At 45.5% G+C, this 24,779-nt stretch overlaps 1 protein-coding gene across 2 annotated transcripts; it reads left to right on the top strand.

The window, feature by feature from the left end:
- The first annotated feature begins 852 nt into the window (after window positions 1-852).
- Window positions 853-23,525, top strand: slc9a3r1b (SLC9A3 regulator 1b). 2 transcript variants are annotated; one of them, XM_047328026.1, is made up of 7 exons: window positions 853-1,557; window positions 1,588-1,806; window positions 14,887-15,057; window positions 17,311-17,464; window positions 19,906-19,949; window positions 21,809-21,928; window positions 22,071-23,525. In XM_047328026.1, exons 1-7 carry the CDS (start codon window positions 1,198-1,200, stop codon window positions 22,206-22,208), a joined length of 1,206 nt encoding a protein of 401 aa, XP_047183982.1. In that variant the 5' UTR covers window positions 853-1,197; the 3' UTR covers window positions 22,209-23,525. The 2 variants fall into 2 exon arrangements, with proteins under 2 accessions (XP_047183982.1, XP_035470563.2); XM_035614670.2 differs by having other exon boundaries at window positions 853-1,806.
- The last annotated feature ends 1,254 nt before the right edge of the window (window positions 23,526-24,779 follow it).

Raw genomic sequence — 24,779 nt, forward strand, 5'->3', positions numbered from 1 at the left:
GGAGCACGTTCATTGATTCACTATATGGGCTGCGCACCTGAATGCCTCCTCTCCAACGGCAGTCACACACTGCAGACACATTACGCAGCCTGCACATTCTCCCCTTTTTAAAAATACTTTATTGTGTCAGTACAAATTGTATCCCCAAAGAGAAATAAGTCTAACTTTTGTCAGCTTTTGGGACAACAACAACAAAAACCTTTACAGAATACCTGATCAGTTATGTGTAACATATCAGACCTGTGTGTTTGTATCTTAAGGTACCTGTGCTGTGGGGTTATCAGCACTGAAGCTCCAGTAGCTTTCCACCTCCAGGTTGCAGAGTGTTGAGATATCCTGTCATGGTCCTCTTCTCAGGGCTGGAAGCTTTCTGGGCTGAAAAGTCAAATCCTGCCCAAAGACTTCTGTTCAGCTGCTTCCTGTCAGGCTCTATTAAAAAAAAAAAAAAAGATCATGTCACTCACTCATATGTCTGAATGTCCAAAAGGAGGCTTGAGATCTTCAAAATACTGAGAAGTTAAAAAAAAAACCTATGCTTATTATGATTATCATCCAGTTAATGTTTACATCTTGACACATTATACAGCTACACAGACATGGATGTGTGCTTCTGCAGATCTGTAGATATGTGTGGATAAAACTAGTGGGGTGGGGGGACTAACTCTGACAGACTGCTCGTTTATTTTTAATTCCAACCGCTGTCTGATCATCTCCATCGTGCACTTTCGCCAGAGTTCTGTGTCAACTCCCTCCATTCGTGCTTTGCACGGGCTGTTCCCTGAACGCACCTCCCTCTTCCTGAGCGAGTGGCTTTTTCCTACTTTAGTGGCAACAACGACGCAGAGTTTAACTGCAGGTCAGGGCCTCCCCATGCCCCAGTCTGACAGAGAGGAGTCCCGCTCAGGAGTCCAGCAGCAGCGAGGGTCAGGTCGGACGGTTCCTCGGCGGAGAAAGTGGACCGGAGAGAGTGGGACGCGCACTGGCACGGCACCGTTTCCCACGGACTGATCTCCCCGAAAGAGGGCGGGGGTTGGATGTGTTTTGGTTTTTTTCTCGTCGGGGGTACCACTCATTCTCACACACCCCTCCTCGGCAGCATCCCGAGCAGCTCTTCTGGTTGTTCCCACTGTGAACGAGCCACAGGTTGAGCAGCAGCAGCAGCAGCAGCAGTGTGAAGGCGACGGAAGCCTGGAGACCATGCCGAGCAAAAGCCAGTGTCTGCGCCCCCGGCTGTGCACGCTGGAGAAGGGGGACAACGGCTACGGCTTCCACCTCCACGGGGAGAAGGGCAAGACGGGCCAGTTCATACGGCTGGTGGAGTCCGACAGTCCGGCGGAGACGTCGGGGCTGCGCGCCGGGGACCGCCTGGTGTTCGTGAACGGCGACGACGTGGAGAACGAGAGCCACCAGCAGGTCGTGTCCCGGATACGCGCCACGCCGGGCCGCCTGGAGCTCGTCGTGGTGGACCCGGACACGGAGCAGCTGCTGAAGAAGCACAACGTGAAGTGTCTGAAGGAGCACGTCGCCGACGGCGTCCCGGTACCGTTCGAAGAGGAGGAGGAGGAGGAGGAAGAGGTGGTGGTGGAGGAGGAGGAGGAGGAAGATTGCGCGGACGAGCGGCGCGCCAAGCGGGACGAGGTGGAGCAGCAGCAGGAGGAGGAGGTGGTGGTGGTGGTGGTGATGGAGGAGCAGCAGAAGGAGGAGGAGGAGGAGGACAGGACACCCAGGGAGTCCACGCCGGCCCCGAAGAGTAACGGGCAAATCCACGAGCACGTCGAGAAGCAGCTGAGCATCAGCTCTGACAAGGTGAGTCCGGGACAAAGTTTAAAACAAGTGCACGGGGGGATTCTGCAGATCACATTTCCAGATCCCCAGATCCCCAGATTCCTCCTCCGCTGCACTTTTCTTTACAATATAGCGCTTTCATCGCGACCCGAGTTCTCACATTACCGGTGCGCCCCTGAACGCATTGCTCAGGAAGCGTCCCGCCACAGAGAATAGGTGCTCTGTGTCCCGGCCGAGGGATGCAGGCGGCTGCGCCCACATGCCGCCCTGCTGCAGATGCTGCCAGGCGGAGGGGAAGGGTCAGCTGGCAGGGACATTTGCTGTGGGAGAGAGAGAGGGAAAAAAGACCTGGCTCAGCTGTGGGATCAGGAAAACAGAGAGCCCTCTAAGCTGTGACCCCTCTGTGAGGCTGTAAACCTCAAACTGTCACTCACATCTACACCGTCAAATATCTTGAGTTTCAATATTTTTTCCCCCCCTCCTGCAACTGTTTCACTCAAACAGCAGCAGGTTGAAACTGCCAGGTCATTCTGTGTTCTGTTGCTACAGTCAACTTCAGTGTTGAAGTCAGCAACAGTGACAGGCCGCACAAAACACACAGGAAAAAAACAACCAAAGCCACGACCACAACAACATATCTGACATTGCTCAACACCCCACATCAAACGGCAGGAAAAAGCTCAGTGTCATTTTGTGCCATCTGCCCCAAAATGAATCCCACAAAATATGTTTTTTCCCCCCACAACCTTTGATCTCTGTCTGCGAAACATTGTGGGAACGGTCCCGCTCGGCAATGGCCACTTGTTGCTGTTTGTGCCTTCCTTTTTCTCCTGCCAAGCTGTCAGTCTTGAACCCACGGTTCATCAGAGAGCGCTCGAGGAGGAGAGGGTCTCGCTCCAGTCTGGAACATCTGTGGCGCTCGCTGCTGCATCCTGGATGTTTACCCCCGAGGCCGTTTCTGTCCGTGCCTGACTCCCCCTCCTCGGTACATACGTAGGTGGGAGTGAGGGTACCGGAGGAAGAAGAGCACATCCAGCCAATGAGCTGTCCAGTCTGTACACAGTTCCTTGCAGCCTTTAAAGGACTAAATCTTTTTCCCAAATTCAGTTTTTTCTGCGTGATGTGATGGTGGTGGAAGCATGAACAAGCACGCACAGTGTGTGCTGCTGATCAGTGCACGTTTCTCTGGGTGGGGTGATTTCCTGAAGCTGACAGGAGGTCAGGGAGGTCAACTGTCCACCATAAAAATGTGTATCGCAGATTCCCAGTGTGTAAATCAATGTGTTATCTGACTAAAATCCCAGAGATATTCATGTTAACATCAGACGACTCAGAAATGACAGTACACTTTCACAGTTTCAGAAGCAGGAATTTTAAAATGGCTTCAATCAATAATTGGTTGGTGGATTTATTTTCTGTCACTGTACTCATCGATTGACCCTGTGGTCTTTTTCACTTCTCCATGAAATGCTCAAAAAATGCTCCCGTCTGCTTGGTCATCACATCCACATGAATATTCTTTTCCTTTCTCGGAGACCATTTTACCCTTTATTTTAGAGGAGGTCAAAAGTGAAGGATCGAGCTGACGTGTGAAGTCTCCGTCCTTACATGAGCCCAGATGTTCAAAGAGAAGCATAAATGTCCCATCTCCTCGGCTGAAATGTCACACTGTCATTACCAGAGTGCAGTGTCTGATGTGTTGTCGTGGAGGTGGCCACTCGCTGCCTCTTTACACCCCCTTTTTTACATGATAGCTGTGTAATGACAGCGTTCACATATCCAGAGCGTTCGGGGCCTCTGGGAGTTATGTTTCTGGTACTTAAATAAAGATCCTCACAAGACCCACTCTTGTGCACAGCACTTGAGCACTGCTGGGTTGTGTTGTTTGTCCTGGGAATATACAGCGATTGTTCCTGTGTTTACTCTCGATACTCGCCGCAGATGGACTAATGGAGGCGAGGCAGCGCAGCTCACGCTGGCACGCAACCCAGCGGGAAGTGGCGTCCGTCGAAAACAAACAATGGCGCTCATAGCAGATGCATTTCCAACACTTGCATTTGCATTTCGGCATGGGCTCTCAGAGTTTCAGATACACGGAGGGCAAAGAGCAGTTCAAGCCATGCTGAGCAGTGAGCCCTAGTTTGTAATTTATCCTCTACATAAAGGATCAGTGTGTAGAAAATCAAGATTTCAGACACTGGGGGAGCTACTTGGGGACAGAAGAACACACAGCGAAGTGTGTGAGAGTGTAAATTGGACTGGAGGGAATCGGGATGCAGTTTACAGTCTGTTGTGTCTCCGTGTTGCAGTCAGAGGCACCTCAGGGTGTGTTTTGCATCGACTCCAGTCGTTCTGGAATTTTCTCCCTACATCCTGTCCGGCATTCCTGTGCCCCAGTCCTGTGGCCTGGCCAATGACAGACACACACACACACACACACACACACACACACACAGACACTCATGTACAGCCTTGTAACACACACAGCGTTAGTTTAGCAGGCACACTGCCCGTCTGGCCTCGGCTTTGAAGCGACACAAAAGAGGGTTCGAAGAGCAACGCCCTTTCGGGAAACCAAGGAGCCTCGTTCAAGGTTGCCATGGTTACGCTGATGTTGTGTGCATATGTGTGTGTGTGTGTGTGTGTGTGTGTTTGTGTGTTTGTGTGTGTGTGTGTGTGTGTGTGTGTGTGTTTGTGTGTGTGTGTGTGTGTGTGTGTGTTTGTGTGTGTGTGTTTGTGTGTTTGTGTGTTTGTGTGTTTGTGTGTGTGTGTGTGTGTGTGTGTGCGTGTGCTATCCATGTGGAGCCTGTGTATGTGTGTTTGTGTGTGTGTGTGTGTGTGTGTGTGTGTGTGTGTGTGTGTGTGTGCGTGTGCTATCCATGTGGAGCCTGTGTATGTGTGAGGATGGAGGTAGGCGAAAGTGAGACAGTGCTGGGGATGGTGTGAAAAATGGATGAGCAGCGAAGAAGAAGGTCAAAACATGGCGTCCGGCCTGGGAAGAAACCAAGAGCCTCTGTCGTCATTGTGCAACTAAACACACAAAAACACATTATCGGTTCCAAAGGTCGTTGTTTAGTTCACCGGGCAGTAAAATGTTTTACTCTGCGACTGCGGCATGCAGTGAAGCGGCAGGACTCTCTCAGCTCGCATTACAAATCTACATCCAGCTTCTGTGCGTTATCTGTCTTTTTAAGATCATGGAGTGTTTCGCACGAGTGTCTGAGGTGGTGGTTTAATAATAACTATAGACAAAATTAGACCTGAAGTGACAGTGAGTGGTCAATCACTTGATTAGTCGAATGACGGAACATTAACCGGCAATTGTTTTGATCATTGATAAAAAAAAAGCTTTTCAGATCTGAAGATTTGCTGCTTCTCTTTGATTATATTGTAATAATAATTGAACATCCTTGAACTGACAATACATCCAAGATTTTTTTCCCTCATCTGACAGTTTTAGACCAAATTATGAATAGACGAAATCAAGAAAATAACTGTCAGATTAGTTCATTGATGAAGAAGAACTAGTCACGGCTATTGTGACCACACCACATTTGCTCAAATATACCACACCAAATAAAATGGAGGGGTATTTCAAACACTAATGCACCTTTTAGTTGAAACAGTTAGGACCCCTGTAATGTATTTTTCACGATCATCACACTGTGATTCCTCCAGTGATTCACTCGGAGAGTGTGAGGGTGAGAAGCGTTTGGGAGTCTTCCTTATGACTGCTGGCTGCTTACATAAGTCAATCTTTAAACACTAATTACAGGAGAGGGGGAGCGCTTGTGTCAGATGAAATTGACTGTGGCTAGATGAGATTTGGTGCGTAGGCAAGTCTTTCTTAAGAGTGAGTAAGTGTGTGTGTGTGTTTGTGTGTTTGTAAGGCTCTCTGTGAGTGTGTGTATCGATGTATATGTGATCCAGTATCTATTCAGAAGTCCCTCATTGATGCCTGAAGTTAGACAACTGGGTGATTTGTTAGTCGACCTCTCTGCTGGTTGTCTTTTCTCTCCTCTAATCTGCGCGTCCATATAAAAACCTAGTCATTAAAGAGCTAAAAGCTAAGACTGCGTTCACCACACGTTTTGGCTTCCCCCCGCGGCTTTGCTTAGAGAGCGTGGGACGACACTTGCATCCCTAAACAAATCTTCTTCATCCGTTGTTGTGCTGTGCGAGGATTCAGTCTGTGTTTGTGTGCTCTTCTCTGTGTGGATTGTCAGTGCTCTGATTAATAGGTTTTAGCTCACATTAACAGTCACGTCAGTGTGTGTGTGTGCGCGTGTGTGTGTGGCCCCACAGTGGCAGAGCGCTGCAGGAATTATTCAGGGGGTCACATCACATCCATGTGACAATTCTTGTCTCACGTCTGTCGTATCTCGTTCAGCAGGGGAGAATCACTTGAGTTTGGAGAGTTTCACAATCGACGATTATCAGATCCACGTTCACCGATACCTGATGGAATGCCCTCGGGAACAGCCGCTGGGTTAGACTTTCTGTTAATAGAACAAATGTCAGCGTTCAGTGATTATTTGTCGTTGCGTTAGGAGGCAACAACCACACCCGCCTCAGCTATTCGAGCCAGGATGGTCAGGGGTGTGTGTCTGTGGGAGTCCTGGCCTGTGCACAGACCACAGGACATTTGTACTGATTTCCTGTCATTGTTGTTGGTGGAAGATTCTCCCACCCCATCGTCTCCGAGCCTCATCCTGACACCCCCCCCCCCCCCCCCCCCCCCCGGCCTGCAGAGGTGCGGCAGCTCAGAGAAGGACAGTCAACTGTGGTATTACTGGACTAGATAAACTGCTGAGACGTTTGTTCAATAGCACGTCGCAGCAGACACAGAGTCACGGTTCAGAGTAAACACTTTCTCCTGCTGATAGTTTGCTTTGTTTGCTGGTGGTCATTGAAGCCATTTTGACAAAGCCACATAATGTCCAGGCTGTGTTTGGGTAATGGAGTGTGTGTCTTTGTGTGTCTGACAGGATCAGATATGCGATTTGGCGTTTGCACGTACATTTGGGCTTTTTGGTTGAATTTATATTTGTTTTGTGTGAACGCTTTCGCATTCATGTACGTGCATTTGACTGTGTGTGTGTGTGTGTGTGTGTGTGTGTGTGTGTGTGTGTGTATACTTGTATACACTTCCATTTGCGTGTGAGAGAGTTTGGGAGTCACCCTTCCCTTCCCTGCTCTTTGTTGATGCTGGACTGTGTGTTTCAAGGGGAAATTGTCCACATGACACGACGGGGCGGAGGTGGTGCTGGTGTCAGGGGCTTCATTGTGTTTCAACCTACAGTTTTTAGGGCAATGTGGGCAATGTTGCAACTCAATCACCCTTGTAATATTAATCCAATGTTAAATTTGGATTTACAGGGTATTTTAATAATGTAATGATGTAATTTGTGAGATATATAATTCTGCCAAAGCAGACTATATATATATATATATATATATATATATATATATATATATATATATATATATATATATATATATATATATATAATATCACAATGTAAAATTACATAATCACATGTGGTTATTAAAGATAAAAAATAGATTTTATTGATATCTCCCAGCCTCCTGACTAAATTAAATATGGGAACTGATTCATTATTCATTTCTTTTATCTATTGCAGCTGAAGATATTCATTGAAATAATGTGTATCACTATTGTAATGAGATCAGGAAAAGAGAGCATTATCAGAATCATATTCAATATAGTTAATATTTATCCTGGTTTATCTTAAAAACCGCAGAGAGTGGCCAGTTTCTCTGTCCGGTGGCTTAGAAGTTTTTGTGTGTCTTATGGGTGGGAATCACAGGGAAACTGGTGATACAATACTATCATAAAACATCGCCCAAGATAAAACTAGTGCAATTTATATCATTTTCTGTGTTTTGCAAGACAGTCGGGTACAAGTTGACCTCTAAACTCCTGAAAAACAGTGTATTAGTTAATTTGTTTTGCAGTGTAAACACACTGTCTGTGAATATGTGGGATGGATTTAGGGCACACGTCTTTTATTAAAGGTTTTCAGGGCATATTTGCCTTGAATACACTGCAGACAGTGCAACGATGGCAGGAAATGAGGAGAGACAGAAGAGGCAGGCAGGGGGGGGGGGGGGGGGCATGCAACAAAGGTCCAGGCCAGACTCGTAGACGTTGCGATTATATGGTTCGTTTCTTAAACTCCCGAGGCCTCGAGGATGCTTTCGCTTCAGCCTTTTTATTCGAAGACAAGTTCATACAGTATGTGCCATCATTTAAATGTCAGCCGTGAACCACCAGAAGGCACAACAATTTCGTCTCAAGCAAAGGAAAGATAAAGCGTCACAAGATCAAGAGAGCAGCACAGGAGAACATTACATTGGTCTATTGATTAGGAGCTGAGAATGTAATTGATAGTGGCAATATGTCAAGATATTTCGTCTTTGCAGATCACATCACACACTCCCACCAAATGTCTCTGTGACGTCAGGTCGAACAGCAGCACCACTGTCACACGGGCGAAGGCCACTGTGGCCCAGGTCAGGGCTGGAACCTGAACCCTGAGTGTTTGTGTGTGTGTATACGTGGGTGGGTGGTGGGCTAGCTGCTGATTGGGTCTCATGGGACACTAGACGGAGACTCTACAATGCCATAGCGCATTTCCCCGCTCCATTCTGCTGTAGGTTCACCACCCAGGCCGGACAATGAGCCGGAGGGCCGCGCCCAGCCGGGGGTGGAGGGGGAAATGAGTCGCCGCTCACCCTGAAATAGACTCAAGCCCCCTGCTGTTCCATCCCCTTTCCCCCTGTGTAATGCAGAAATGCTATGCATGGGGTACGACCAAGACTTACATTGTCAGTGTGTATGTTTTCATTCACTCAAATGGTGGCAAATCCACAAAATCTAGGGGGGAGGGACTTATGGTGATGTGTTTTTGGCCGTGCACTCTGACTGGCCCCTGATCGTGATTCCTCCTGGTCGCCTTCCTCTGGAGGTGTTAGCTCATAGAGTGTGCCTCGGTGGTAAATGTGAAGTTGACTGTGACAAGTTCTCACTTCTATGTTTTCTGTGTTGCGTTCCCCTCCTTCTCTAAATGCATGTTCTTACATCAAACACTGTTTTTTGTGTTTGAAAGGTAGATGGAGGAACCTGCGCTATTGATTGACAGCCTGGTGAAAGGATCAGGTCTGCATGGGTGGAGGATCAGGGACAGGAAGACTGGCTGAGGAGATGAATCTGTTGAGTCTTTGTAGAAACAGGTCAGAAACTGTCAGACAGCGTTGGGCTGATCTAATGAAATAATGATTTTTAAAAGAAAAGGCACCTCCTGCATCGTCCAGGGAAGGCCAGACCTCTTTGGTAATCAAGACCACTCCATTGGCTCTTATCAGTGTCCTTGCCCCTGCTGTGATGACTGGCATTACTTTTATATTTCCAAGCCTCTCCCCCCTAAGAGTCTATTGTAATGGAATCCTTCACCAGAACCTTTCTTTGGTGTCTTTTGTAGAGCTAGTTTGTCCCATCCTCAAATGGAAGGGCTGGGGGGCAGTACTGTGCTTTGTTCCCTCCTCTGCCTGCCTCACAGCTGGTTCAATGGTCCAGCTTGAAACCCAACACCCCCTGTCCTGCCTGCGAGAGTGGTGCGCTCCGTGCGTTCAAGAGGACGAAACTTGTGCCGCTGGTGGTTAAAAAGGAACCAGGTTTACATTAAACATTTATTAAGTCTGTCCTTGAGGCTGTTAATCTTCCATTGAAAGCTACACATGACAATCACAAGGACCCGGAGGCCAACGACGTGTCATGTCACTGAGTAACCGTGGTGCCTGGCAGTGTGTCACGTCTGTGGTTATTCTTTATGCTGATCAAAGAGGCCGCACTTATGGGAGAGCTGCCCTCTCTTATTAGAAAGAAGGGGTGAGAATTAAGCGGCAGAAGGAGAGAGAGAGCGATACGGGGAGATGAAAGAGAGACTGCTTTAGATGACATCTGCAAGTGGGGCTCAGCTGAGTGTGGCAGCTCTGAGTTGATGATTTGCAGCACTCTGGCGTTTATCACGGGGGCCAAACGCCGCTGTTCGGATCGAAGAAGAACAACTGAAATGTGTCAGTAAGGTATTAACGTAATGGGGAAAGGACATTTTTGTCTTGTGACCTTTCTTTTTTTCCACATGTATGTAGCTGAGTCAGAGACGAGGAGCCGCGCAGGAATGACACAAGCCTGCCGTAATAGATGTCCCATATGTGTGCGCCTTTATTAAGGCCTGTAGTCACACATCGGTTGTCGGCCAAGTACAGGGGGAAAATATGAAGTAACTGTTAGGCTGAGTGGCGGAGCTGCAGCCTCTGGCATCGCACTCCTTTGCGCACAGACTGCTCCTACCACGGTAGAGACTGAATCACTCGCAGCTACTGCCCTCCTCTGAATCAGCAGGAGGGTCCGTCTGATGCAGATCTCCAGTGGCTGTGTCAGCGATGGATATAAACATGACGGATGGTTATCATGGAGGTCATCTGTTGCTTTAATGCTCCCTGAAGAGCTGTGGGAAATGTAAATCAATCAATCTGGGTTGTCTGACATTAACCCGTCGCTTGCTCCGAGGCAAAAATGATGAGCCTGTCTGCCAGTGCCATTTAAATCGTAGTCGCTAGGGGCGTGTCACTGGATGGCTCTCTGTCAATCCACCATTTGGGTTTCGACTGAAATCTCTCAACAACTATCGGATGGATTACCATGTAAAGACGTCTTTGTAAAGACGTTCATGGTCTCAAGAGGATGAATCCTATTTCATCTACCATCAGGTCAACGTTTCAGTTTGTCCAGTTCTTTGGTTTATGATCAAACACAACAAAACTAATCACATTCCCATCATGGTGAAGAGGGCACCTGCCGAACACCGGCATTTAAGCAGGTGTCATTGTTAGCGTGTTTGCATATTAGCTCTATGCACTGCTGTGCCGAAGTGCAGCCTCACAAAGCCGGTCACGAAACATGGCCTCAGTGTGCATCATGATGGGTAATTTTTGTCTGTATGTGCTCTTGCTTTTTTATTTATTTATAATGTTAACAGAGTTATTTCTTAAGCAAGAACATGTGATTTGAGGTGCTGCAGTTCATGTCTGTAAGTTGAATTTTGCCTTGTGATCTTATCTCTTGGTTCTCGCTGCTTCCCGAGGGAAACCAGAAACGTGTCTGCGACGAGTCTCTGGATTGAAAAACCTGTAAACTCTGCATCTTAAAAAAGAAATATAGAGAAACTGGAGCAGCAGGTGCAGTGGGTCTTGTGAGAAAGCCTTGAGCAGTGTGTTTTGAGAATATTAAAATGGACCCTGGTGTTGCATTGGAATGATTAGTATTCAAAGCAACTGCTTATTTTTAGTTGCCAAAATCTGTGCAGTGGAGGTGGAAACGACACTCGTACACCCGCTGCCTGAAAGGAGGTGAATCTTAATGAACTGTCTCACTGCAGCAGAGGTTAGAGGGAAGTTGGTTCAGTAGACTTTTGTCTCAGTGGAATCAAATATGAGGCAATATCACTTTCTGCAACTGGTTTCACTTTATCTGGCCTGCCCAGTGTTACCTAACTTTGTAAACCAAGTCGTGTAACATTGTCAGTAATGGTGACTGCTCTCGGTTGAACATAAACACCAGTGGATAAGTTGATACCAAGCCAAGTATTATTGACTCAACTGTAAAACTCCGCCCGGTGTTGCACAACCAAAACAAAGTGTTACTGAAAACTGTTTCAGGGCTGGAAGTCACAGTGAAACTTATCACCGGGGATAACAATGCTATCGTGATGCACAGTGTATGAGAGATATGAGACAGTCACATACAGCACATGACACAGTTATTTCACATTGCATTGCGGAGTGAAGAATACATACGGCATTTACAAACTGCATTTCCTCCTCATCCCCATAGAAGTAACTAATGCACAGACAGGTTTGCCAGACTAATGTAAAAATCTGTAATATTAAAGAATGAATTTGTTTTTTTAATCCCATCTGCCATCAACCATCCTCAGCCCTTCATTCCTCCGTCCTTCCCACTCTTCCTCCAGCTTTTTCAGGTTTAGGCTGATGTCATCTCATAGTTAATGTCTCTGTAAGGAGAGCGGCAAGTGAATCTGTCATATTTTCCTCGTGGTCGTGCTAGTCAGCGTGCCAGAGTGGCTTGTCGGGGCCTGGCTTTGTTTGTCAGATCTCATCATCATCACTCTTGTGGGATTAGAATGTCTCTACATGCTAACCAATGAAAGCCTCCTTTCCCAGGAAGATGTGCATGTGTACATTTCTTCTTTTTAGCCATTGATTTGACTCTTTCATGCCAGGAAGTTGAGCGAGCGCAGGGGGAAGCAAACTGAGAGAAGATGTGTCAACAGTTCCTGTTCAACACTTCCCTTACTCACAGGGAAAGTTTGGGTCACTGACAGAGCGTGTTGTTCTCAAAACGCTGTTTTTCTGGGCCGAGAGGAACTTTTGCACAGGATAGAAAACTACGTGACTTTGATATCAAAGCAATACACTCGGAAAATAGTGAGAAATCTCATTAACAAGTATCCCAAAGGAGATGTCATATCACATTCCATGTGACTATAGATACTCAAACATGGATAGGAGCTTTAGGTGAGGTGTTGTCGTGTATACACTACAAAAGGAAGTCCAGTGTACATTCATGGCCCTGCTGCAAGCATACTTCGTCTGTTTTGTATTTCCACATTTCAAAAACTCACTGGAGAGGAGTCATAACCAAATAAAGGGTCAAAGAAGGGAAGGAAGAAGAATAAAAATGGTCCTGACTACAGCAGACCTCAGGCCAAGGCTTAGCCTGCCTGAAACCACAGTGCTTGTGTTCTCAGTGTAAATTAGAGAACACAGATTTTTGTGTGGCTCAGTATATCATTTTGTTTTAGCCACGAGCCTCAGCTGATTGAACGTGGAGGAGTCATGGTATCAGCTTGTACAGCGCGTCCCCCTGAATGTAGCCTGGTTAATGTGCCCAGTGTGTCTGCGGTTGTTTTGTAACTGCCGTAACGTTATAGGCAGAAGTTGCATATTCGCATACTTTTTTGGATGTTGGTAACAAGTGATACGAGCAGCGCACAGCCGGGACAGATGCACACACACACACACACGCACACGCGCACATTCGATAAGCAGCGGGTCCTCGGTTCTCCTCGTGGCTTGTGTGTGTTCAGCAGATTCCACAGATTTCAGACCCGCGTGGAGATTCTTCTGCCCTCCTGTCGCGACACAAACCCTCCTCTGTTGTCCCTGCCAGAGCCTCCCTCACCCTGTCCCCCTGCACAGGGACGACTAACGGCAGCCACAGCGCACGATAATTGACGAGGACGTTTGCGGTTCTTTTTGTGCTGAGCATCAAGACATCTGCAGTAAAAGACAGAAAGCTCAGTTAGTTCAGTTAATGAAATGTCAGTGATTCAGCCCCACTGCAACTAAACTAAACATCCCCCAAAAGAAAACACTTGAAAGGACAGAGCTTTTTTGTTTAGTCGGTGCTTTTGTATTCACAGAGAACTCAAAGAAAAGAAGGTGGTTTTACTTCAGGTTTCCGTTCAACACTTGAGAAACTGAAGGACAAGCAATCAGAGACAACCAAATCAGTTGCCCGTTGGAGGAAAGCTCTTATCAGGAACACATCTGATCAGCGGGATTAATGTTGAGCACACACAAGCCGGCTCTTGACAGACACAATGATGGCACAGTCTGCGTCAGTGATGGGAACAGACGGCTGTCAGTAATATTTACTGTTTGACACTGTGTCGTTCTGTCCTTTATGTTTTCAGCCATGAAAGCAGGGTTGGCCCTAGCGGATGTTGGTCTTTGAATCAGTCCATGATTTTGGTCTACTTGTATGTTGGGAATTCCGTACAGCGTCAATATCTCCTTTGTAAAAATCTATAGACAAGTCGACAAAGAATCAATTTTTTTTGTCCTCAGGGGGCCACCATACTGGATCAAAATGTGATCAACGGTGGGGGGAAAAAGAGTCACTTTTCTTAACTGAGAGAAAGAGAGAAGTTAATTCTTGGTTGTCATGGGAGGGGTGTTAACATAGCACAATGGGCTTGCATACATCCAATACAGTGAAGTGACTCAATCACTCATTGCTAATGTCAGGTTGTAAAGAAAGTGTTGAGTCAGACCGCCTCAGTTATTCTTTATTCTAATGTACACAGTTTATTTATGTCTTTAAGGTGGCTGTTATCTTTATCAATTAGTCTCCTGCCATTATTTTTTTTATGTAGAAAGTGACTCATTCACTCTTTCATTCATTCTATTTATAGAAGTTGTTCATTGTCTTCGAGTGTTCAGTTTACAGAGGGCGGGAGGGAGCACGCAGCCGTTCTGATGCCAGGGGAGTGTCAGGTCGGATTCGGTCACGCTGACAAAGATTACCCTGACCGGCGACGTCTCTCATCCTCTCCTGTATGTCGCTCCGTCCACTGCGTTTTCGACCTCTTTGATGACAAAGCCACTGAAGCTCCCTCAGCTAAATAAAGAAACTGCTTCATCCATACTGCGGAAGGGAGGGTTCTGGGATCGAGCTGGAGTTTTTTCCTGGATGACAATACAGCTCTTACTCTTCCTGCCATCCCAGAATGCGACTGGACGGGACAGGGCGAGGGGAGGTGGTCAGAGGTCAACGCCCAGCTTCCATTGTCCTCGTTGGAGCCTGAAGTGAGCAGGGCTTCGGGCCACACCGGAACCAGTCCCTTCCTCTAACCCCCCACCCCCCCTGCCCAAATTCTCCACGAACCTTCCCAGCAGACCTCCAATCACATGCCTCAAAGTCCCTCTTCCTTCCTGGCGAGCAGTCGAAGTCACATGGAGTCAAAACAGCAGCTTCAGTTTACTCATGGTTGTTAAAAACACACTGCACAACACCCCAGCATGCAGCAGCCACTTGCATGTTCAACCTCGGCATCATATTCATGGTTAACGATTCCCTGGAGCTCTCTGTTATCTTTGTGCCTCTTGTTCTTCCCGAACAGGCAGGTATTTTTAAAAGCGAATGTTTTTGACATACACTTGAATGTATATACAGTGTATTAACTTACCTGCTCTTCTCTCCTCTTTCAGGAGGTGAGCACCGAACTGCGGCCGCGGCTGTGTGTGATCCAGCGAGGGTCGAACGGATATGGCTTCAACCTGCACAGCGAGAGGTCGCGGCCGGGCCAGTACATCAGGGCTGTGGATGAAGACTCCCCAGCGGAGAGGGCCGGCCTGCTGGCTAAGGACAGGATAGTTCAGGTACTTTGATGAGGTCCCAGCTGAAGTACTGTGAGACCACACAGGGCTGTACGTCTGTATGAAGAGAGACTTTCAGGAAAATTGTTGTTGGTTCTGGTCAGATGATTTTCTAGTCAAGAAGTGCCACATTGTGGTCGTATGCAAAACACATCTGAATTAAAGCCCGGTTGATATGTATTTTTGGGGGCTGATACTGAGGGAGAGACATATCCCATTTATATGAGACTATGAATAAAAAGAAAACACAAATACAACCAAATATTTAGAACTAAAAATTAAGAAAATAAACATTAACTTTTTTTTTTACGCAAATGCACTTTTTTTCTGCATTTTTTATTCTGTAAAATAAAAGTTTTAATTTTAGTAAACATAAATGCTGATACAAATACCTCTGTGAAAGGCTCCCATCCATCGATTTTTAAGGGTCAACCCATGAACTGCTCTGATTTAAGTCGCATGCAGTTTCAAGGAAGTTACCTGCCATGAATTGTTAAAGAGTAGTCTTTATAAGAAGTTATTATAGTTACCCCAAACATCCATGAAAATATATATCCTGTTTAGTCTGCCATTCTTCCGCTCTAGACAGCCTGTTGTCATTTATTCATTGGGATAAAAATAGAGAAGAACGGTGTGAGATGTAATCAGGCTTCATAAAGTATGAGATAGAAAGACAAAAACAAAAGAATGATTAGTCAAGTAAATAAAAGTAGTCAGACATGCAATTCTTTTTTTTTTTAAGAGTGTGACTCATTGACACACATTTTGTAAGCATTGTCTTGTAGTTACATCATTAGATCCTCCTTATCTTTACCTAGATGTTATTAAATTGAGACATTATCTGCTGTTTTATAATTGAAAATGAGGGTTTTTATCCCGAAAGTGGTTGGATAAAATTGTTGTATATTAGCACAAGAGTATTCCAAATCCACAGGTCAGGTGCATACTGTACACAGAAGTGCAGGAGTGGTTGGGTCTTTTCCCATTGTCAAGTGTGTGTTCAGAGGAATGTGATGTTAACCAACAGCCGCTGTGTGGGGTCTTAAATCCATCAGGAGACTTGGATGTAACTGTCACTCAAGTCTGTATGCAGCGTGGCCCACCAAAGTGTTTTAATGAAATTTAAAACTATAAGACTGTAATGTTCCACAAAATCATGTTTCTCTGCAAATTGATTGAGGTACAACTTGACTTTGTGTGTGAGAGATTAGGTAGTTTCAAGGCATTTTTTATTTTATTTTATTTTTCTAGTCGTTTCAGGTCTACCTCAGATCCCGTGTCTGAGCTTTCATTGCACTCCTAACAGTTTTGGTCGGCAGTGTGGTTACTATACATACAGCCAATCGTTCTCCCACTGGTTTTTTGTAGCAAGCAGAAGCAGAGGCAGCTCAACATGAACATCTCTGACTCATTCAGTGCAGTAGTTTTTTTAAAACACATGATGCCCACTGATGTGGACCATCATGCACGCCTCCTTCCGCTACCTACCCGAATGACATTTTACTGCCCAGCGCGGGAGTGTGAGCGACCGCGCAGAGAGAACAAGAGATCGACAAATCAAGAGGGCTACGAGGACGGCGAGTACAGAGGGATTAAAAGAACCACAGAGTCTTGTGAGGGGTTTCCAGTCCCCCAGAGGGCCCCAGGCAGACACACCACCCACTGGGGAGCAGGGCTTTGTGGGGAGCGGGCTGCCATTGTTAATACTGTTACTGGCCAAGCGGCTATTGTCCAGCTTCCTCTGTGGGACTGGCTTAGATGTGTTGGTCCACCCCATGACCTAAACACACACACACACACACACACACACACACACACACTTGAAGACATTTCTTACATGCTTTCCCATGGTGATTTTATCCCACGATACTCAGCTGGTCGGGGACGGAGCCACTTGACACGTTGAGTTACCGTACAAAGTACAGCTGTGACAGTGTCACACAGAAAAATACCAAGTAAGATGCAAACACGAGGGGTAGGATTTGATTTGAAAGGACAAACTAAACAATAGACTATCAGAGTTTGTCTTGCGAGTTAGCGGTTGAAAGTGAATGTGTGTCTCTATGTGTGTACATGTATTTATGTGCGGACACAGAGGATTTCCTGCCCCGGAGCCTCTGGCAGACAAAGTGATAATCTTGCGAGAGAAATCCTGACAGCGATAGAACAGTTTGTTCACTTCGTGTGTGGGAACAAAGACAGGCGAGGCAAAAAAGGGGAAAACAAACTAATTTAACCTCTTCTTCCCCTCCACAGGTGAACGATATGTCAGTGGAGGGGAAGACGCATTCACAAGTAGTGGCTGCCATCAAAGCTGGCGGGAATGTGGTGCGGCTCGTGGTGGTGGACCCCGAGTCAGACGCCTTTTTCAAGAGGTGCAAAGTGGCCCCCACCTCGGCACACCTGACTGGTGAGCGCACGGACGGACACACACACACAAACACAAACACACACACATCATTTAGAGGCAGTTACTGTCCAGCCGCAATCATCCGGCCAGGACACAGTGAATAACTCGGAACATTTCACTCCGTGTTCATTGTCAACAGCCGCAGATACAGACGTGTGCTCGACCCCAGACGTTGTCTCTTTCTTTCCTGAAAATTAAAAGCCTGTCCTTTTCGTGGCTCTGCTTCTGTCTGTCTCACACTATATCCTGCTTTCTCGCTCTGCCAAGAAACACAGACAGACTGAGAGACTGAGCCACTTCCTGCCCCCCACCTCACGTTGATGTCCTGTAGAGAGAAAGTTAATCCTTTGGACATAAATAGATTGGATCAGACAGATGAGACTGACATTGCACCGATCAAGTACAGATCTCGCCCTCACAATTTTTCAATGTTTAAAAGCTTCCCCTGAAAATCATCGTAACCAATAATTGATTAGTTCAACAAAAATGTTCTGGACCTTTCAACATTATGCTGTGACCTTCATCACTTGAGATTGTGAGTAAGTATAACATGTCCAGCATGTGATCAAGGCCATGAGATGTGGCTGAAAGTCCCAGCATTCCTCCAGTAAGAGGACCTTATTCCATCATCCATGAACCTTTAAGCTCAATGAATAGATACACAACTTATTCAAGGCATCATTGTGGTGCGTTCTTCTCTCTACAAAGAGGTATGATCGTACTATTACGTAAGTGGTTAGTGTTCAGCATTTTGCTCAAGGGCCCTCTGCCACAGGTATGAGGTCCAGACCTGGTATGACTACCAACCCCCCCCCCCCCAGGGGGAGCCCTAGTACAGTCTGTGATCTGGTTTCTTTTTGACAACTGTCCTACCAATGCATAGCAGCTGATATTGAGGCAGGTGGTCTGTGTGTGTGTGTGTGTGTGTGTGTGTGTGTGTGTGTCTGTGTGTGTGTGTGTGTGTGTGTGTGTGTCTGTGTGTGTGTGTGTGTGTGTGTGTGTGTGTGTGTGTGTGTTGTTGAACAGCCGGGGTGCAAGGGGAAGCCTCTGTAAGTTAAAGGTCTCATATTGCAGAGTGAGTGTTGACCTGAAATCTCCTCTATTTCTAAATGATCACTATAAAGAACTCTTATTAGTGTTTCCTTCAGCCTTTTTCAAAAGCTTGCGTTCACGTCGCCCTGGCTGCCCCTTGACACACTCTGGCACTGTACCAGTCCACCCAGAGGGTCTAGCAGCCGAGGCGAGTAAGGTCACTGTGGCCCTGGCTCGGAGCCTCTCCTCTGATTGGCCGATAGGCCTGTTCTCCCAGAGAGAAGCATGAGGGAGTAGATTTGAAACTACATTGAGATGTTTTTTGTTACTTGAAAGCACAAATATATCTTGTTTTGGATATCAAAAAAGAAAAAGAAAAAAAGGGGACCTTTAAGGACACTACTTGAGTAACTGCACTTATATTTTCCACCACCTGTAGTTAGATCCGTTAGAAACCAGAGAGATTCCAATGACATGTTTCCCAGGAAACTGCATGCACTTGACAAGCTGCCCACTCAGCGGCCACCTGCCTACACTAACTCTCTGACATGAACCCACACAAACACACATACACACACACACACACACACACACACACACACACACACACACACACACACACACACACACACACACACACACACACACACACACACACACACACACACACACACACACAGCACCTTTATTTGGTTTCCAAGGCACTCTTCCAAGTGGCCTCTCAGGCTGGAGGCTGGAGCTGTGTTAGGACCTGGAGAGGCTACTCTCAGAGTCAGGGGTGCGCGTGCACACACACACACACACACACACACACACACACACACACACACACACTGCAAAGAGCAGAGGAGGAGTCGGATCTCGGATTGACTCTGAAGGACCAGCTGCTATCTGCTCTATCTGCTATATTAACTCATTATTAACTATAAGCACTTTTCGGCAGAGGATCAGAGGGATGGAAGGTAAGAGATGTGTCAGACCTCTCTGATGATGATGATGATGATGTCTGTCCGCAGCTGCCACCTCTTGAAGTCAGGTATAAGTGTAAAAACGTGGTTTCGTTGGTGGATTTCTGTTGAGCAGAAGGCCCGTGGCTTCACAGGAGAAAGTGGAGGAGGGGAGGTAGGGAAGATCAAGAGGAGCACCATCTCATAGAAGATGAACCATGAGTGAATAATAGATGATCTGCTCATACCTGTGCTATGTAATAGAGTAGGTGTTGGTGGAATGAAAGGTGAGCCGCAGGAAGACTCTTGATCTAGCAGAGTGGAGTTAGTGTAGGACTGAAGGGCTGCTGGTATCACGACACAGTGAGGACCAGGAGGACATTGATGCCGACTGACAGAGAGGGACAGAAAGAGTTTTTTTGGATTGCACCACTAATTCTTGTGTCATTTTCATGCCTGCAGGTCCACTGCCAGAACCTGTCGTTAATGGAGGAATGGAGGAGAAGGTAAGATTCACCAGCAACAAAAATATCACATAGAGTAGAGAGAGAGAGAAATACAGGATGACACTTTAAAATGTGTGGCGCTTTGATTTGGAAATCAGCTTTAGAGCAAAGCCAAAAGTGGGATTTGAACTTTGAAGTGTGCGTGGAGCTGTCGGTCTCCCGCGGCGACCGCTTCCCTCCTCACCGAAGGAGCCTCTGCTTCCTGGCAGAGAGGAGGACAATAATAGTTCAACCTCCTGCTTTGAATACACTGTTGCTCCTCGTGTGCCACAAACTGCTCGACCCAGCAGGCCAAGGACGAGCAGTGTTTCAAAGTGACACGCTGCATCTCGCTTGTGGTTTGCCACATAAGAGAACTGAGAGGCTGTTGAGGTGAGTTATTAATCACGGAGACGTGTACTGAACACACTTTCCTGTGATTGTCTGGACGTTCTGGGGTTCATTGTGCAGTGCGGTGTAGAAAACCCCGCCCAGCCAGTCCTCCAGTTACTTAGAATTATGTAAAAGGGTTTGACCAAGGACAGAGAGTATGCACAAAACAATAATCCAAACCCGCAAAGCCACAATTTGCAGTTTATATTCTATAAATTAAATCCAACCGCTACACTTATGAGCTGAGGCGTGGATAATGTAGCAGCTTCATGTTAATCCTCCTGTAGTATGTACAGGAGGGGTTAGGGCCACTGGCTACTGGCCACTGGCCACACCTTGGCAATAGTATCAATCTTCGCATCAAACTTCACCCCCTGAAAGTGAAGAAGTGTGTTTCTCAAAATGCCAAGCCGTTCGCTCGAAAATTCTTAACTGTTCATTCCAAGAAACACACACACACACACACACACACACACACACACACACACACACACACACACACACACACACACACACACACACACACACACACACACAGCTGTGTGTCAGTGGCATTACAGGAATGCTTTTTGGGAGTCTCTTGAGTTACCTGAGTGTCTTGTTCCCTGGTGAACACTCTAGACATTTATGTAAATCAGTGTTAATAGGTGAAGACAATACTACACTTGTGTTAAGACACCAGAACACAAACCAAACTCAACTACTGTGGCCACTGTGGCTGGCGTCCGCTCCGCGACGCCTGACCCTGGCTTTCCATGTGCACCAGTGAAGTTACATGTTCCACGTATTGTTGCGTAACAGACGCTGGCGAAAAGGCTGAGGAGCTGTGCAGGAGGAGGGATGTGAGGGGTCAGGCAGTAGTCGCCCATGAGGGAGGAAGATGTGGACTTTAAAGGGCCGGTTCCTGCAACTTCATCAGCTTGTTCAAAGTGTCACAGAGGATGAAGAACAGGAAGATCGCTGAGTGATCGGATGAGTCATTCAAACAGGAACAGAAAGAAGCAGGAAGAGTTTCTCAACACATTTACAGGACAGAGTTTTCACTGATTCTATGACTCTCTCAAGTAATATATGACAAAGAAAGACCTCTGATGTCCTCATACTACTGCATCATGGGTCATTAAATAAAATGTTTAACAGTAACATTGCAAAAAAAATGCTTTTGCTTTTGCTCTCTACTTTAATTTAAATTTTACTTCAACAAACTAATTAGGGATTCGAAAGGCAAATGCAGTTTGTCACTTCATGGGCGCTTTACTTTAAACTTCTACTTAGTAGAAAAAATACAACTCCAATCCAAGGCTGCCTCCCTGTGGAGAGGCCTGGTACTGCGAGGCGTCAGGAAATAAGGACAATCGTTTCTCTGTTGACCTCGCTTCTCCCCTCCTCCATATTTTTTTTACTGGAGAAAATGTGGGAATCTGCCAGAATATGTAGATAAAATGATGCTGATGAGTGTGTGTGTTTGTGTGTGTGTGTGTTCTCAGGTGAACGGCAGAGGGGCCAAAGAGGCAGAGAGGGACTCGAAGCTGTCAGTCAGTCCATCTCCGTCCAGCGCCTCCTCGAACACCTCACTCACCACCCCAACCACAAACACCCCACCCGAGGTACGTCACAGTAAACATTCTGCAAAATCGTATGCGATTTAGAAAGAAAAAAAACAACGTGCACCATGTTTTTGGTTATAAAATTATTTTTTATTTTTCATCTCTGTCCGCCTTCTTTTGTCTTTTCTTTTTTACTCTACAGGGTTTGATGACAGAGACCATCCCAGCCCTCAACCTGACTCTGCAGCAGGTCAAAGAGCTTGCCCACCAGAAACGATCCAACAAGAGAGCCCCACCCATGGATTGGACCAAGAAAAATGAACTCTTCAGCAACCTATAGGGCACCTGACACACACACACACACACACACACAGACACACACAGACACACACAAATACACACACACAAACACACACACAGATCGTTTTCCTAGTGATACTTAAACAGAGACATTTTTTTTATAATAATGACATTAAAAGGGCAGTTTAACTATTGGCAGCAGACAAAATTCAAGCCGTTCTGTTAAATATAGTATTCTACTTATTATACTCTTCATGTTTTTACTACCCAGATATTATACACACAATTTGCTACTAACAATGAAAGATGCATATGCCAATGAAAGAGAACTGGACCACGGTGGGAATGTGAATGTGCATGTAGCTATTTATACCCTGTGAATGTGTTTCCTCTCTTGCTCTCTCTTTCTCTGTGTGTGGACCCTGACCCTTGACCCCTGACCCTTGGTCTGATGCCTGTGGAAATTTGGATGAGTATGCAATGACTCACTCTTTTACATTGATATTGAAAACATGTCTTCTGTTAGAATCACTACAGGCTCATTCACATAGGATAGAAACCAGCCTGACAATCATCATCTTTCTCTACCTACCTGTCAATTTGGGGATGAAACGTCTGACACAGAGCGGAGACAAATACAAAACCTCTAAGTCATTTATTTCTTTTTTTTAATTGTGTAGTTATTTACTCTGATTAACTTCTTCCTTTTAAGAGATTACATGTTAAAGCTCTTTTGTGTTTATAAACACTCTAGCATGAAACCTGTTTTCAGAATCATTTGTCTTAATTTTTTTTGAGGAAATATTTACTGATGGCTTTAAACTGGAAAGAATTGTATTTTTAAATAGGTTATCCTATGTATGTATATATCATATATTGTGTATATTTTTTCATAATTGACATGAATTTCACTCTATGAAAATGAAAGTGGTTACAGCTACAATGCCATCCACCGTTCATCCATACAGCCTCTAAATACACAATATATCATCCTTTGAATAAATGTGAACTACAGCCTATTATGAGTAACTTATACTGTCCTTGCTTTGCCATCATGTCCATCGTGAATGGCTGTTCACTACACATTTTTTAGCATGTGGAAGATTTTTATTGCTCCCCGGAAATGCTTTGTTGGAGATTTTACACATTTCTATTGATGTCTTAAAAACAATAATTATGTAACTTTTAGATCACGTATTTCTATGTCCTGTGCTTCACTAGATTTTATGCATTTGTCAAATTTTTAAGAAAAGTGCTGATTTTGAAATCGAATGATTGAATTATATAGAGATGGTTTATTTTTAGCTTGTGTAAGTGATTTCTATACTGTAATAAATCAATCATCACATCAACATAATCCTGTAGTGTGGAATGCAATAATATAGTATAGTGTGTGTGTGTGTGTGTGTGTGTGTGTGTGTTGAATATGCTGTATGTTCTCTGGTCATACTGAATTTCAATGATCCAAACACTGAGTTGATATGTGAAACAAGCGTGTACTTCACTCTGCATACATGTTTCTAACCTGCAACTGTTTTGGTTCAGACTTTTGCTCTGTTATTTTCAGCACCGGCAGGGCAGCTGTTTTCAGCAAAAATGAATGAAAAGAATGATGATGACACCACATGTCATGCAGACATCCCGAATTTCCGCTCAGTTCCTTTCTGTTAATTAGTTTGAAAAACATTACATCCAATTTAACCTTTGATTTATTGACTGTTTCTGTGTAATTGTCTTATAAGCCCTCAGACTTTGTTGATTTTTTGCCAGGACTCTTGCTTGAAGGAGAGTGTTGCTTGTGCTCCTCTTCTCTCCCCCAACATGTCACTCTGTCTCCAGCAGCTGTCTCTTACTAATGACCTCGACCTTTCTGCTCCTCCACTCTCCTTCTAGCGCTGCCATCATTATCACACTCGGGCTCTGTGGGATAATTAACCTAATGGGACTTTATGACACGGATGGACATCAGAGTGAAATGAGGTAAAATAGTGACTCATCAAAAGAGAGATAAGAATTATAATGATGATGATAATAATAATGATGGTGGTGGTGGTTATATTATAACAACACCATGATGTGACTTTTCATCCAAGATACAACAACAGTTTGATTATGATGATATCAGCTGAGTATACAGGAGGCTATGTCTATGAATTGCTTGATATTGTAAAACATCATCAACTCTCACTATACTTGGGCAAAATAGTCTTTTCATTTGAAACTATAATTCAAAACATTCCCTTAATTGTAATATCCGACTAAAATGCTGATGATACAGAGAATGGTCAGAGTGGATTGGACATATCCCATAATCCAATTCAATGACTTTCTTTGGTTAGACCCTCGCGGTTATACAAATGATTACATCTTTTAAACATCACACCCAAAGTCTGTAAAAGAGGCTTTCTACTAGTCCAAAAATAAACACCTCAATGACATCATCGGCTGGAGCCACTGAAGACACTGAACTCAAAAGAATGTTTAAAGGTGTTGGGGAAGAACTGTTCATGAGATGAAGACAAACCTTTCTAAAGCTCCAGAGGGATCTATGCAAAATCTGATATACTTCCTTAAGTGATGCCACATGAGTCAGCTCTAGAGACTACAAAGA

This window comes from Scophthalmus maximus, chromosome 17 (genome assembly GCF_022379125.1).
Source record: "Scophthalmus maximus strain ysfricsl-2021 chromosome 17, ASM2237912v1, whole genome shotgun sequence".
Classification (NCBI taxonomy): domain Eukaryota; kingdom Metazoa; phylum Chordata; class Actinopteri; order Pleuronectiformes; family Scophthalmidae; genus Scophthalmus; species Scophthalmus maximus.